General features: G+C 43.9%; 1 protein-coding gene across 6 annotated transcripts in view; it reads right to left on the reverse strand.

The window, feature by feature from the left end:
• Positions 1-2,907: 2,907 nt before the first annotated feature.
• Positions 2,908-15,926, reverse strand: part of FAM107B (family with sequence similarity 107 member B) — a 54,770-nt gene continuing 41,751 nt past the window's right edge. For all 6 annotated transcript variants that reach the window (XM_027460374.3, XM_072024838.1, XM_005018823.6 and 3 more), the window contains 3 exons: positions 12,354-12,537; positions 8,063-8,216; positions 2,908-6,068 (listed from right to left, as the gene is read on the reverse strand). In XM_027460374.3, the coding sequence (XP_027316175.1) occupies positions 5,952-6,068; positions 8,063-8,216; positions 12,354-12,481 (399 nt within the window). In that variant the 5' untranslated portion in view covers positions 12,482-12,537 and the 3' untranslated portion in view covers positions 2,908-5,951. The remainder of the gene's footprint in view (positions 6,069-8,062; positions 8,217-12,353; positions 12,538-15,926) is intronic.

Here is a 15,926-nt window from a genome sequence, read left to right on the forward strand (position 1 = left end):
TTCAAGGCTTTTTAGTGTGATGTCTTAGTGCAAAGGGACTGCAACGGCATTGGCCTAACAAAATCGCTAAATAACCCTGCCTTTCCCCAAAAAAGCACCAGTTTATGGTACAGCGAGCCCCCAGAGTTCGGCAGGGGGGGATTTCAGGAGGAAAACTTTGGAGGAGGGAGGAGGGAAAGCCTTCCCTGTGCCCAGGAGATGGCAGCAGCGTGTGCGAGCTCTGCGCCCCTGGGAAGGGCACATCCCTCCCTCACCTGCGCGCTGAAGGCATCATTTAGGGCGGTGTTTGGGTGCTTTCGACGGGATGTTTCGGCCTTGCCTTGAGATGGTGCCATATATTTGAGGCTTTTATCACGCGGTGTGCTTCATACAGCCACCTTCTCGCCTCTGTTGGGTTTTTACCATCACAGTGTTTGGGTTTTAGTGGGGCTCTGAGACCCAAAATGTAGTTACAAGCATCCTGATTGCTCTGTCAGACATCAAATCTGAATTTTCTCCACCCTTCCCTCTTTATTTATAATCAGTTCTGTCTGCTCTGTGCCCCTGCAGACCCAACAGGTCCCATTTTCCCTCCCCACGCTCACACGTGCCCAGGGTTGGGGCTGGGTTCCCCTTGCTCCGATCCATCCGCTCCGGATCCATCCCCAAAAAATTCCTCACTAATTAAATGCCTTTCGTTACAAACCCTGGGAAATTATCCAAGGGCAGGGAGGCCTGAATGGGCAGCAAGAGCTTGGGTGAAAGGGAACAATGGGGAGGGAATGAAAAGCACAGTGAGGCTGCAGGGGGAGGAGAAGAAAAATAAATAAATAAATAAATAAGGAGGGAAAAAAAAAAAAAAAAAAAGAAAAACCATATGGTACATTAGGTTTTGCACGGGGCTGTGTTCTGTCCTCAGCTTTTGAGACAGGCTTGGTGCCTAACCTTGGGTACAGGGTGAAAATCTTCATCACCTTGCCAGTGCCCGGTCCTGGGGCTGCTCTCCTGTGCCAGCAGGGCCCTGGGGTGCTGCAGGTGGCTTGCGCTTCACCTCTGGACCGGGCAGGAGCCTGATTGCCTGGCATCAGCTGGGAGTTCACGGTGGAAATCAGAAGGCAATCCCTTGGAACAAGAAAATTACCCTCCCAAAAATTAATAATTGTGTTTTGAAGAGGTTTTACTCCTTTGTATTTAGGGAGTTAATTCATCGCAGTCGCCAATTTCTCTGATGAAGTAGAGCTCTGGAAGCGCAGGTACTGCTCGGATGAGCACATTTCCAAAAGCCACTTCTTTTTCAGCAGAGCCTTAGCTCAGCTTTGTGAGTCCTAAAACACACAGTGGACGACTCACCTGAAGCACGAGCCCAGAAATCAGCTGACTGTAGGCAAGTGCCGAAACTCTACATCAGGGGAAATTATTACGGTCCGCGGCTTCCGTGATGAAGGCTTGACAGCCGAAGTGCAAGGAGCCTCTCTCTTTCCCTGCTGATGAAAGCAAATTCCTCATCAGCCTTTCATCAGAGAATCCTTGAGGCTCCATCTGCCCGAAAGGAGCTCGAAGGCAGACGTCCTGCTGGATGGAACACCAAAAGCCCCCCCACGACCCCAGACAGAGCCATCCCCATCTGCAGGGACGGTTTGGGGTGCGCTGGGCTGTCGAGCTCCAAGTGGGGCTCAGCTGAGCACCCTCTGCCCTTTCGTACCTGTGGTCCCTGCTGCCAACGAGCCCTCAGTAAGGGATCTAGGCTTGCTGGCTGTTCTTTAATTTTCCAAGCATGACAAAGCAGAGCTGGCGTTTTAATTCCATTATGGAAGCGGTCTCACAGCAGCTGAAGAGGGGGCAGGAAGGACGTTTCTTCCTCCCCCCTAATCAGACTGAAGCTTCCCGGTGCCAACCTCAATCTGTGTTCAATTGCTCGTGCCATCCAGCAGAGAGAGTGGAGTTGGGTACGTGGTAGAAGTTAATTCGGAACGTGATTCCTCAGGTAATTAAGTGCTGGAGATGTAGTGAGGGAGCAAGCAGCAGCGTGATGGCTGAAGGCAGCCTTTAGCAATATCTACAGCGTTGGCAGACAGTGGACCATGGAAGACAAGCAAGGAGTGGAAGTCAGAATCTCTCTTACCACCACGAAATGCTTCCTCTGGTCACGGTTTCCACCACGGAGAGCCATCGCTGATGTCTACAGGGGCACCACAAACCTTTCTCTGCCAGATCAAAGACAGTTTGAAGAGGCGGGGTGGGGCAAGAAGACGTCTTGTAGCTCTGCTCCTCCGGATCTCATTACCCGTGGGTGTTCTTCCCATCACTGTGCTGAGCATCCAGCTCCCCACACACCCTGGAGATGTCAGTTCTGACCCTACAGATACGGCCCCACCGAAGCTGTCCCATCCCCAGCCACCTTGCTTGGTTCTTTATCACTGCTCTCCCAAGTGCCACCTGCCCTTCTGAGCTATGAGAGGCATCTGTGGCTCCTGCAACAGCAACCAAGACCCCTGGGCAGCAGGCCTGTGCTTGCAAAGCCCCTTGACAAAACATTTTGGCTCCATGCGATCCGAAAAAGCGCACAGAAGGAAGATCGTCTTTTCCCCTGGACCTGCAGCTACAGCAGATCAAACATCCTCTGCTCCGTTTTCTCTCTGGAGCTGGGGTGAAATATCAAAGGATAATTCCAAACAGGTTTGGCTGTGCCTGAGCAGCCTCAGCAGAGCAGAGGGCAGTCTCTCCACCAAGCCCCAGAAACCCAGAGGCAAACCTCCGCCACCTAATTTTAGCAACAATTTTGCATATACAAACACAGTTGTAAGGACCCAGAAGCCACCACGCTCTTGATACTCCTGCCTGCACACCGTGGTTTAAGGAAGTTGGGTTATTTCAGGGCGGTCCCCAAGGTTTTGGGTTCAGCAGGACGTGACAGACAGCACCGCACTCTCCGAGCATGTAGTAGATTTTATTAAGCATAGCTTTGGTTCTAAGTGTTCCTCGTTTCTGTAATACTTTTAGTTAAAAACAATTATACAAGAGCAAATACAAAAAATATTAAATTATGAAAACAAATCCATTAAGGCTCCCTTTTTATATTTATATATATTTATATATGTACACTCAAACAAGTGCAGATATTAACAGAAGGTTAAAGCCACAAAAAGTTCTAAAAATTTACTACCGTACTATCAAAAGCGAGAATTTTTAAAAAGTTCTGCCTTATTAGAGGCAAAAGTGGTAAAAGTGAGCCATTTCCAAATCGCTGAAGTATTTGCAGGATTGCTACAAATCCCACGGAGCTAAAGGGCAGGCTGGGGATCGCTTACTGGCAAGGGATTTCTTGAGGAGCTGCACAGGACACTCGTGGTGTGACTGTTGGGTTGCCCTTTCTAGCCTGATCCTGACTTTAAAGACAAGCTTTTGCTTGTCAAAATGATGTGGGTGGCTTGATTCCTACACTACAAGGTCAGCAGGGTTCAGAGATGCCGTAGCAGACACGTTGATGTTGTGGCTGTACGCAGAATTAACTCCAAGTGAAAACAAACAACAAAAAATCTGCTTCACACTGGATGTACAAGGGAGTTCTCTGCCCTCCTGTGTTTCAGGAAGAGAAACTCCACCTGAATCACGAGGTGATGAGGAGAGAAAGCAGCAGACTTTCAGCCTCGAGCCCAGCACTCACCAGAGTTAAGGAGCAGCCGGCATCCCCACTGATTCTGGTGGCATGTGGATTGCACCCACCTTCTGCTGTGCCTGCACAGGAGGACAAGGGGCTGAGAAGAAATGGTCTTCTCAAGCCAGGGGAGGGTTTCCTCACTGATTTGAGACACTTCCATGCTGAGCAGGAGGTTAACTGCAGAGTGGAAGCCGACAGACGTGAAGTTTTTTAGGCTGGGGATGGCTAAAGGTGAGTGTGGCAAGGAAATCCAGCACATAGCACTGCCTCAGCCATCAGCAGTACGAAACGAACTCCATCAGTGCAAGTGTTTGAATAACGTGCTGCCCAGAAAGGAAAATCCTCTCCTAACAGAGGAAGCAAGGGAAGGAGGGAGGGAGGGAAGCATCTGCAGCACTCCGGGTGTTCCTCTGTTGAGAAAAGCCGTGGAAAAGTCTTACATTTGGCCTTTGTCTGCTGCATGCCCCTGATCAGAACGGCCTGGGAAAGCATCTTCACGTTTAATCTCCCAGACGTGAGTCACGCTGCAAATCTGAATCAATGGCAATACACTTACTGCAATTCAATTTGGTGTGATCTGATTATGCCCTCATAACAAATGCCTGGATCTTGACAAATTGAAGCCTGTAACTAGGAAACATTGCTAATTATGAGCATTTCGTCCCAAGTGCTGCACTGAAATTGTATTTAAAACATCCAATACTTACAGGAAAGGCAAAAGAAAGCAAAAAACAAACCAACAAACCCTCCCCCCCCCCACCTTTACAACACAAACACGCCACTGTTGATATCAGGGAAAAGTGTTCTCCGACAGTTATGCCCAATGTAATTACAGAGTAGAAATTATTTCGTTTAGCATCCTAAGGCAAAGCCCATGATTAGATCCCCAGCTGATAAGGATGAGCACAGCCTCAGCGAGAGCCAGGAATACGCCAGTCGAAGAAGAGGAGGGTTTTTCCCCAGCCTCTGAAAATCGAATATCCACACCCAGCCACACCAGGTGAGAACCCAGCCCTATAACCCTATGTGAGTCACCTGTTCCCCTCTCCTCACCCCAGGCTTCCCTGGGTGTCTAGTAGTCATAAGCATGAAGGATCAGATTCTGCCATTCCTCTGCAAGCTGAGGAGCATTTATTTAATGGCAAGTCACAGGGGCAACTCGCAGAAAGGCAGAAGGTGACAGAACTGGACCCGAAGGCGCAGTGGTAACACATTTCCCCTCTTCTTTTAGGACGGGATAAAGTGAGGTTCACTTTATGCCTCGCTTTAGGGATTTTGTTTCCGTTTTGGTAGATTGCAATGATCAGTTTGGTCTGGGTTCAACACTGCTCTGTTGCAGCGATTGCAACGAGTTCCTGCATCAACTGAGCAGGGACTGAGGGCAGACCAGACTCCTCATTTCAGCTGAAGACGTCTCAGCGAGTAATGTGCTAACACCGCGTTCAGGCCAGCGTGTTCTTGGAGGAGAAAGGCCACGACAGCAAAGTAGGGAGGATTGCAAAACACAAGGACAGAAGACAGGTTGTTTTGCATTGAGAGATGAGAGAAGTAAATACACAGGTAGCACTGCACAGACCTTCACACAACATTTCAAGGGAGAAGTTTGAAGACACTGAGAAATCAGCTTCTGGATTCTCTCGGGTGAGAGGATCATCAGATTTCTGCTCTTTCATAGCCCAAATTCTGCACATTCAACAGGGAGAACTGGGCTTTAAGGCTGCTCAACAGTTCACTGCTGGTGAATTTTAAGCATTCCCATCTGGCCTACGCCTGCCTATCCCGGTGGGGATGGGCAGCAGCGATCGTCATACCTCATCTCCTCCAAAACTTGCTAAAAATTCTGACCGAACACAAATTATTGTGATACGCACGCAGGGTGTAGGTCTGGATGGAGGAAATTTACCTGCACAGAAAAGTTTCATTAAGATACCACAGGAGGACTTTTGTTTTGTTTTAAAGCAAAATATAATCTGTGTATCTCCACTACACTAGGATCACAAGAGATAAAGCAGTGCAACGCTGAAGAAACTTCCCTAGTATCCCTGGTTAAAATCTCAGAGTGAGCACTTCAGAGCAGTCCGTGACACTGAACTGACAGACAGACTCCTCATCCGCCAATCTCAGGACTGCATTTGGCAAGTCGATCCATTTCTGTTAAGTCTTTTTAATCCACGCTTCCCAGGAATTGAAAATCTCATCTTCAGTGTCAGCTGGATGCTGTTCTTCTCCCTCTTGACAAGGAAATCTGAGACAACTTGCAAAAGCCTCTCTGCAGCCACCGCAGGAAAGCTGGAAGTCTTAGCAGGTGCTGGCTCTAGGAGTCTGGTGCTTCTGTTGCTTCCTGGACCGTCCTCCTCAAGTTGCCCTTGACTTTGACAAATTCAGGTGCATTTTCCTGCTCTTCCTGTATCTTCTGTTGCTCCAGTTCCAGCTGAAAAGGAATCCGCATGTTAAAAAGCGTATAAAGTAGATCATTGACATAAAAGGCTAAAAGCTAATGGCTTCAATAACTGGCCATGCATAACAATTTAAACTGCTTCCTTTCTTTCTTTCATGGAAAAGGTAAAGTTGTATTTCTTTGGGAGTATCTGTTCTCATAAACCATCAGTCTTTTCAAATCCTTGTCTCCAGCTCATTCCAGCAGGCCTGCAAATGCCTTTGCCAGATGGACAAAAACTCTGCTCGTCCAGTAAGAGCATAAGATGAAGCATTTCTGAGGAAGTTCTTGGACATCTTCATTTAAAAAAAAATAAAAAATAAATTCCTTTCTCTGGCTTTCAGAACAGGACGAAACCAAATGTGCCTTGTGGGAGAACACGTGTGAACAGCTACTACTGAGCACACTTGCAGAATTTATTTCTGAGTGCCTAGGTATGGATTTCTGTATCTAACTTGACCATCTTTTGGTAGATCTGCCTTCTCTATCACAGAGATCAATACAGCTCCTCCTTGGCCCTTAGCTTTTCATTTTTTGAAGTCCATTCACTGACATTTTTGACCCAGCTGAAGCTCATGCTCTCAAAGTTACCCTGTGAGGTCAGACTCTCTGCACTGCAGGGCAAAGCTATGTAGTGCCAGTACAGAGCATTACCCACTGCACAGAGTAAGGATTGCTTGGCAATCCTCAGTGAAGGCAGACAGGTCAGGTCACCAGAAAGGAAGAAATAACCCTTCAGAAAACTAACAAAAGCTCCTGAAAGGAGCTTTTTCTTAGAACAAACCAAGGTCTCCCTGATTAATGGGGCCCATGTTGTTGGTTCTGTTTAGCTCTCTTAAATAATCTCTCCTTTGTCTCTGGTTTGCGGACAAAGAACATGCTCTGTTACATGACATGCTCATGACATGCTCATGACAACATTCCTCTGTGTGTCATGTTAATTAATGACATTCCCATAGCGCTTACAAAGTCACAACATTGTTTGCAGGGGACAGGCTTTTCCTCTTCTAAGAGAATTCTCTATTCTACATATGTCCTTGGGTGGCTCAATTCCAAATCAGGCATCTTTTGAAGCTGGCCTTATCTTTCTAAGAGCAGAAAGGACCAGTGACAGGACGATATACTTCAAATTACAATACCTTTCTCCCTCCAAAAATATTTCTATGCCTCGTTAAAAACTATAATAAAAAACACTAAACCTAAACATTGATTTGACTACACCTCATTCTCAATAGAGTTACTCGATTTAATTGATTTTTGTCGAGAAAAACTGGAGATCCTGTTCTAAAGCGTTCATTTATTTAAAGGTAAATGCAATGTTTTATGCACACTGACTTGTTTGATGGGATGTTTCACTGAAAAAAATTTGCCTCTCAAATATGCAAAGTGCCTTAAGAGGCACAGAGACCTTTGGCTGGCCCTGTGCTTAGCAGTAAGCTTCCCAGCAAAAGGTTGCAACTCCATATAATCTCTCCACCTGGGGTCTGAGAATGTTTTCCTTCATTTGGAAAAGCCAACAGACTCATTCATTCAAAAGAGCTTTTGCGGCCTTAAAAAGTCACGTAGTTTTTGTACGCAACCCAGGAGAAAGAAACAATCGATGTTTTATTCATCAGGCATCTAGTTTTGATGCACTAGAGTCTCACATCCAATCTCAGTGATCAACTCTTGATATAAAGGCTACAGAAGTTGGCTAATTCACCACAGTTTCAATGGTTACATGTGGCCAGTGCTCCACAGACACTGCTATTGTTCCAAACAGGATTCATTTGACCAAAGGCAGAGATCTACATGGAGTTCCTATATAATATGTGAAAACAAAGGGGTAATTGTAGAGTGTGATTTGAGTCACTGTAAAAGAGGTGCCTGCATTCAGTCAGAGGAACCGCGCCAAAAATCTGCTGCTGCTTCTCTCCTGTCTACCAAGGGAGCATGGGGTGCTGAGCTCAGAGGGAGATGTGTAACGTTGGTGCTGTTTCCCATCTTACCTGCTCCAGCTTCTGCTGCCGTTTCAGTAGCTCTATTTCCAGGTCAGACTTCTTCTTCTGCGCCTCCTCTTCTTTTTGCTGTTTAATAACTTGATCTCGTTTTCTTTTCTCCATCACCTTTTGTAGCTCTGGTTTGTTCTGAGGTGCAAGACCCCTTAAAATTAAATAGGAGGAGTAGGGGGGCAGGGGAAACAAGGGAGAAAGAGATCACTTTTAATACGCGTAAATTCACACAGAACTGTAGGCAGTTTTTCTCCAGTCAACTGGCTGCCTATGTAGGCACTTTGAAATACAAATAATTAATTAAAAGGAAAAAACGGGCAGAAATTTTATTGGTTTCTAATCTAAATCCTAAACTGAAATTTAAGCCATGTTATTATTGAGAATATTTCCCTGCAACATGCATGCTAGTATTTCTCCTGGATAATTCACTGCCATGGCTTTCATAGTCAGTCTTCCTTCTGCTCTCTCCATTCCAGAAAAACAGATTAAAAAAAACATCAAAAATCAAGACACTAGCAGGGCTGGAAACAGATTTTGGAGGGGGAATAAAAAAGAAACAACAGCAAGGATAAAAAAAGCACTTCCCTTGACAGCTGATAATTCAGAGAGATTGTGTTCAGCCAGTCCTACACAGGGTACTATGTGCAGAGAAGACTGCATGGGCAGAACTAAAACACGGTGTCCCTCTGGATTTTGTCACATTGTTCCTGGAAATCATGAATTCTGTCTTTCCTTGGAAATACGAGAGCTTTAGCCATGCCTGGCTGCCAAGTTATTTCCGTTGAGAACAGTGAGAGCTCCCAGGCTACACTAAGAATCACACAGAAAGAGGCTAAGACAACAAAAACCCCAAATAAAAAAAAAAGTTGCGGTCACCTTGGAGACCAGACAAAGGACGGAGGATCCTTCCTCTCACAAGATTTCAGCTAGTACAGCAACTGAACGCTCTGAGTCCCTTCAGCACAAAATATTTTCCAAGCCAACTACTACAAAAAGACCCAACACATGCCTGTTCTTGTCATCTTCCCCGTGACGATTATTATATGAATACATCTGGCATTAAGTTTAATCAAGAAATTCAATAATCTGCATAAGCTTTCAAAAACCAGTATTTATACCCCTTCCCTACTTAATATGTGGGTGCCTAATTCTTCCGTAACACGTGTATCTGACTGCGTGTTTAATAATATATTCAAATGCCATTTTATGGTGCCATCTCTGACCGACTCCATATATTATGTGCCACTCTATCACTGTACATCTCCTGGCAGCAAAATCAAATATTTAGCAACACCAAATGCTGCTCCATATTTCTCCTAATATCTCATTCCCCAAACGCAACAGAAGCTACAGGATTGTGTTAATATTTTATGTTCCGTGCTAATTTGTAATAGCTAAAATATAATTAAAATAAGTCAGGTAGAGAAAAGCCGGAGCAATTTGATTTTTGCCGTTATTATTACTGCTGGGTAAGTGAGAGCTGGATCAATGGGAACTTCCAGGCTGGTGACTGGCAATAAAGATAGCCATGAAGCAGACAAAAGCTGCTAAGTAACATGACTTTTTCCTGATTTAGATGTGCTCTAGCTATAATAAAGGGGACAACTAACACTGGCAGAAGACCCCTCAGCCTGATCAAATGGGATCGGCAGTCAGATCTGTGAAAGATATCTGAACTTGCTTTCAATCCCATATTTAGAAGGGATAAGCAACAAATAGGCTGCTACTGGATTAACTGGGAGTCTTGAATCACCTCTTTATGATTTTTCTGCTAAAAAAAAATCCAAGAAGTTTAGTCTAGACTAAACTGTGCTATACCACAAGTTAGAGCTGATGGGTTTAATGTCCCTGCAAGAGGCAGTCTGCAGAGCTAAGGCCGAGTCTTAATAAATAAAAATAAGTTAACATGAGTGACCTATGCCTTGAGTTACCACTACCTTGATCTTCACATCTCCAAAACATCTACCACTTCTGGTAAATAACGACTAGTAAATAACTACATCGGCTCAAGATCCAACAGACACTGCTTACAGGAGGCATGAAGAAGCTATGTTGGCATGGGGAAATACCTTCTACCATTAAAAAATGCATGGCATAAAGCACAGAAGCCTAACCCTGTTTTCAAAAATATCATTTTTTTTCTGCTGGTGAAACCCTCAAAAAAGTATTGCATTTCTGCACCAATAAATACAAGTCTCAAATTAACAGCTGCAGCTCACCAAAACCACAATAAAAGAAGAGCAGATACTGAGGGCAGCACAACTGTTTGGTGTAATAGGATATTCTTCTAGAAGAAAACAAGCTCCACAGTTTTCAAATGCTTTATACCTTCATGCACTTTAAAAGGAAAAAAAGACAACACCACAGACTTAATTTAGTGAAGCCTCCACATCATTCAGAGCAAGGTTGTAATTTGGGGAACTTTACACCTTTCTTTCTTTCCATGCCTATAAACTTCGTGGTGCTAGGAACTGACTTTGAAGTTTAATCCTATTAACAAAAAAAATAGGACGAACACCTATTTAGGCCACTTTCTTCCAATTCAGTTGATATTCTGTAAAACATTTCTACTCCTTCAACACTAAAGAAATGCTGTTTGTTTAGAATTAAGTATCAAAGCCTAGCATTTGTGAGGATTTTGCTATTAGAAAAAAATACTTTTTCTCCTCTCAAAATACCACCATAGCAGATGGGAAAAAAAAGAGATGTTTTCAGAATGAGACTTTTCTGACGAACACACAAATCCAGCTGTGCTGGAGTAGCCAAAGCAACAGCCGTAATCCTCTTGACCATTCAAGTTATCAGAAGAGACGTGAAAATGGTCATTAAATGATCTACTCTTCCACTAGATGCAACTGGCCAAGGAACATGAGTTCCAAGGTCTAGATTAGGACTCAAATTATGTATGTTATTAATGGATTCATAAATCAGATTCATGAATTGTAAATTCCAATTCATCTGCCAGAATAGGTAGGAAGACACCAAGTCTTCCCTTATTGTTGCTAGGATGGCCATGAAGGATTATGCTTTTGACACCAAGATAACAATTAGTATATTGGCATATCACTCATTTACATAGATGTTTGTTTCTGTTTGTTTAAATGGAGGAGTCTCACAGGCCTGGAGGTTTTTTTTTTTTCTCCTTTGTGTAGTCAGGTGCTTGTTCTCGTAGTATGTTTTTCAAATGAGTCCTCCATTGTTGGAGAGATTTAATAACAAACCCTCAGCTACCTCGAGGCTGAGTCCCTGCATCTCAGAAGTTGATGAAATCAAGTTCCAGCTCTTTACTTCTACAAAAGCAATATATAATGCAACAGCTGTGCATCCCACCCCGGAAAGGAGGAAGCACAATTTGCATAATATACAAAGAGACACTTGTGCGGCAGCAGAGCAGGCCCCCGACTACCACACCGCATTGTAAGAAAGATCAAGTAACCAGAGAACAACTTCATCTGAAACAAAATTTAGGATTTCTTTGACTAAAGAAAATGGTGAAAACTTGCAGATTTGATGATCAACATCAAATGTTCAACAACTGAATTTTGTCAAATACCTGATAAAGTTAAGAGTTCAGGACAAATTACAGTGCCTGAAATAAAAAATACGATAGGGGAGAACTGAACTGCTTCCTTATTAAACCGACCCTTAGGGAGTATTCACAAAAACAAAGTGAAAAATCTTTTACAAGAAGCTTTTACAGGGCTTCGCCTTTCAACAGCTGATCTTGTGTTCAATATCCTCTACGCAGTCTGGTGGTGGACCAAACATGGAAGGCCTACAGTTGGATCAACACCTAGATAAAACAGTGGGGCAGTCTACAGCTTTCTTACACAGCTATTATTCTACCATTCTTTGGATTTTTTTGGCCTACACAGGTTTGGCTGTGAGTTTGCAAGTACCCCACCTGGGGCTGGTGTAGGCACCACTGATTGTGCAACAGGAAACAATCAAGGGCCAACATGGGCAAAGCTTTTATACTGAAAATAATGATCCAACATTACAGTGATAGCAAAGATGTTTGAAAATAAAATTAACACTTCAATTGTTAATTTAAATTAACAATTAAACAAAGAAAAGAAGGTAAAATTATCACAGAAAGAAGGACCAGACCAATTTATTAAAATTCAAGCGAATACCATGGCTAAGAATCAGTCTTTTCTTCTACAAGATTTCAATCAACAAAATGCACCTGCTAGGTTTTGGGTAAAATGTGTCATTTTGATGAAACTAAACCTCAAGCTGTGCTTTTGGGGTCAAGGGATGGCGCACATGCGTTTTAGGCTTTTACCTTTTCTGGTTCATAAGCAGCTCTCTATGGAGATCTTGATGATTCCGGGATGACTTCACAGGATTAATTAATTTCTGAGGTCTAATTAATTCAGGATTGTCATCATCTATGTAGTCTGGTTCAGCCATAATCTTTCTTGGAGTGGGATACGGATCTTTGGGTTCGGTGTCCTTACTCACAGTATCTGCAAAACAGGGGGAAGGAAAGAACTATGGTAAATCTCCACCGAAAGGCTTTTAAAAGATGTCTTAAAACACATCAAGGCAGCATTCCCCACTGATAACATTTATGCTTTTATTTTTTTTACACAGATTTTGTCTGTAGTAAGTGAAGGTGCTCAGAGCAAACATCCTTTAAAATAGATGGCAATTTCATAAGGTTATCTTCGAAAACCTTCATCCCTTGATTGGATGCGCAGATTCCTTCCATCCTGAGAACCAGAAATACTTGAGGTTAAGCACGCAAAGAGCCCTACTGATTTTAATAAGTCCACCAGATGAAACATTTTTGTGTCAGCAATGCTAAGATCCAAAAGATGTTTTAAATAGTGACTATATCAAATACCACGAATGCGTACCAAAGCCATACGAACACTCATTTTCTGCCATCAGTCTCGTGCCAGCTATGGGAAAATACCTTGTGTCGGTTAGCCCTGAGCAGTACCAAACTAAGCAGAAGTTTCCAGGTGAAAATTGCCAAATTTGCCATTGCTGGGATGGGGGCTGGGAATTTCTGAGCAGAATGGTCGGGGAGAAAAAGTTGGATGTGTCTTAAGGCCATGTTTCACCCAGTGAAAGTCTACAGAAGTCCACTGATCTGAAGCCAATAAAACCCTGATGATTTATGTCATTTCCCAATCTGGCATTTTCCTGTCCTAGCATGGAAAATGTAAACATCAAGTCACGGCACTTTTAAGCAACAGATGACAAGCAAGCACCTACCTGCACAAAGGCCAAATATCCAGAATCGTTGGAAAATTCATGCCTGAAGAAACTTGGAAGATTTCTATCAAATCTAATTTAGGTCTAAATGTTAGGTCCCCAAGGCTGTCCCGTGAGCAAGCCCAGCACCCTCAGCTGCACCAGCCCAGCGTGGTGGCCCTCGATGAACTGTCTCAAATCCTAATTGCATGTCATGTGAAAAAAGCCAAAAAAACACCCAAAACACAGTCTACATCTCAATGTACATCACTTAGCTCCATGCCATGAACAAGCGTGTGCAAGTCACACATCACCAACTCTGAATATTTTTTTTTTCAGCAGTTCATATTTCCTTGGTGTTCACGTCAGGCTTTTCCCAACTAAAAGAGCTCAAATATTCAGAGTGCAGGTTTGTTTTGGATATAACCTTTGGTTTCCCTGTGCTCCCCTCTCACTTCTCTTACACTGAAGGAACTGTGACTCTTCCAGCAGGCATTCATCATCCACAATTCTTCATAAAAGCACACCAGGAGATGACCTGCTGCTTCTTTCAGACAAGCTTAGATGGAAAACAGAATCACCCACAACTGTCCTAGACAACGTACTGCTCTTCCAACACGAGCCCCCAAAAAACAATTGGATTCAATCATTTCTCAGAAAGCCTGATGTCATATTTTGCAGCATGTAGATCAGGTTTTGGCAATGGCTTAAAATGAAGCCTATTTCTTCTCCTTTCTTCTGCTCCATCCCTATTTTTAAAAGCATGTATTCAGCTCTGAGGTCAAGAACCACGGTTTCCTAACGTAACGTGAACCCTCCTAGCAGCAAATGTGAATGAATAAAGCTCCCTGGAGGACTGGGGATGCTTTTCACGTGTGATTGGGCTAGAACTGATTTCAGCTAGGATTTCCAAACGAAGCCAGCGAAATAGGGCACCCGGCTCCCACTGGGTGAATCCCCTCACACCCTCTGCAAGCCTTAGCTTGAGGATCCTTCCACTCATCTACACATCAACTGCGAAGGCACAACCCATTTTGGTGACTCACTGCTTACTCCAGCGCACGAGGACGGAGACGTGGATCCGGGTCTGTTTTAGCTGAGCTTGTTTCCAGTTTCATACGCCCGCTGATTTGGCAGGCGCTCCCTCGGTGCGTGTTCTGAATCAGCTGTGGCTGCACAAGCAGCACAAAAGCATCCACCTGCAGCGTCTCATCCTGCCTGAGTAACTCACTCAGACTTTGTCTCTGACTTCCTGGAGATGAGGGTTTTTTATTTTTTTTAATCTAGAAAGAATTAACTGGGATCCTGGATTCTGAATTTTGATTTTTTGGGGATTTTGGAATTTTGAATCCTCAAACAGAATGACAAAATAACTTCAATATCCCACCAGGCAAAGAAAATATCCCCATATAAAAATCACCTCGAGTAGCCTCCCAGATAGAAACGTAATGTTTTCAGATGCCAAGATGCTTTCAGAGCAATGAAGAAGAACCATAGTGACACCTTCACCATGGAAAGCCAGGAATAAGCCATCACATACCTGTTTTCCAAGGAAAATACATGAAATAATTGCAAGTATGCTCGGTGAGAGCAGCAGAGACCCTTCAACTTGGTAATACTGAAAGAATGCAAAGAGCCAGGGTGTGCCAGAAGAATGCGAATTCCACATGGGGGAACATCTCCAACAAGCACATCGGCTTCTGATGTTCTTCATTTTTTATTCTACCTAAAGAGGGTGTTTTTTTCAGCAAAAGTCCCAAAGTGATAGCAACGCTGCAAGATGCATGCAAAGAGAGCTGCAGACAGCCCTCAGAATTTTTAGCAGACCCAGAGCAGCCCTGAACAACAGCGGGTTAAGGTTCCTGCAGCTGCCAGAGCTTTTGCTACAGCAGAGCTCGTATGGCTTCACGACGAGAGGCGAGCCCATGCCAAGAAAACCCCAGTGTTTATATGGCATTCAGGGAATCGCATTTATTCGCTCTCTGGTATTCCTCATCCCAGAAATCGCCCTCCACATCTGGAATCTGAATATAAAAATCCCTGGGAGACACCATGTATTTCTATTATTATACTTATATGTGGCATTTTCACCCTTCCAATGGTTCCCACAATTATTTCCAGCTGTGCAAGCAGAGGTAGGCTTGAGGCCCCTCAAAAAGCAGATAAATAAATGCCTAAGCATATAGGCGAACATCAGAATAACAGGATCCAAAAATTACATTAAAGCTAAATTCATGTCATTTCCTTTTTGTCTTAATAAAGCCTGGAATTAATATCTTCCACAGAAGCGTTAGCTCACACACGGAATACCTCCCGAAGAAAGATTTTAGTCCTGAAGAAGCCTGAACATCTGCTCTGTGCTGTACGGCCAGCCATCAAACACCATTTTTAAGGCTTACATTTTTAGATCTTTAAACTCCTGCGTAGCCTTGCGGTTTGTTACAAGCAACCCAAAGGCATTCGCTGGGAAGAAAGAGGGTTTTTACTCTCCCCATCTTCTGATTTTGAGAGGAATCGGAATAAAATGTTTTTGGCATTTCTCTGCTCCAGCACAGCGAGCTCTGCCCTGGGTGGAAAGGAAAAGGGCTGCTTCGATCCATGCTGCACTTCCCGGTCACCTCCTCAGCACTGTTTGGACATGAAAGCTCACTGC

This window comes from Anas platyrhynchos, chromosome 1, assembly GCF_047663525.1.
Source record: "Anas platyrhynchos isolate ZD024472 breed Pekin duck chromosome 1, IASCAAS_PekinDuck_T2T, whole genome shotgun sequence".
Classification (NCBI taxonomy): Eukaryota; Metazoa; Chordata; class Aves; order Anseriformes; family Anatidae; genus Anas; species Anas platyrhynchos.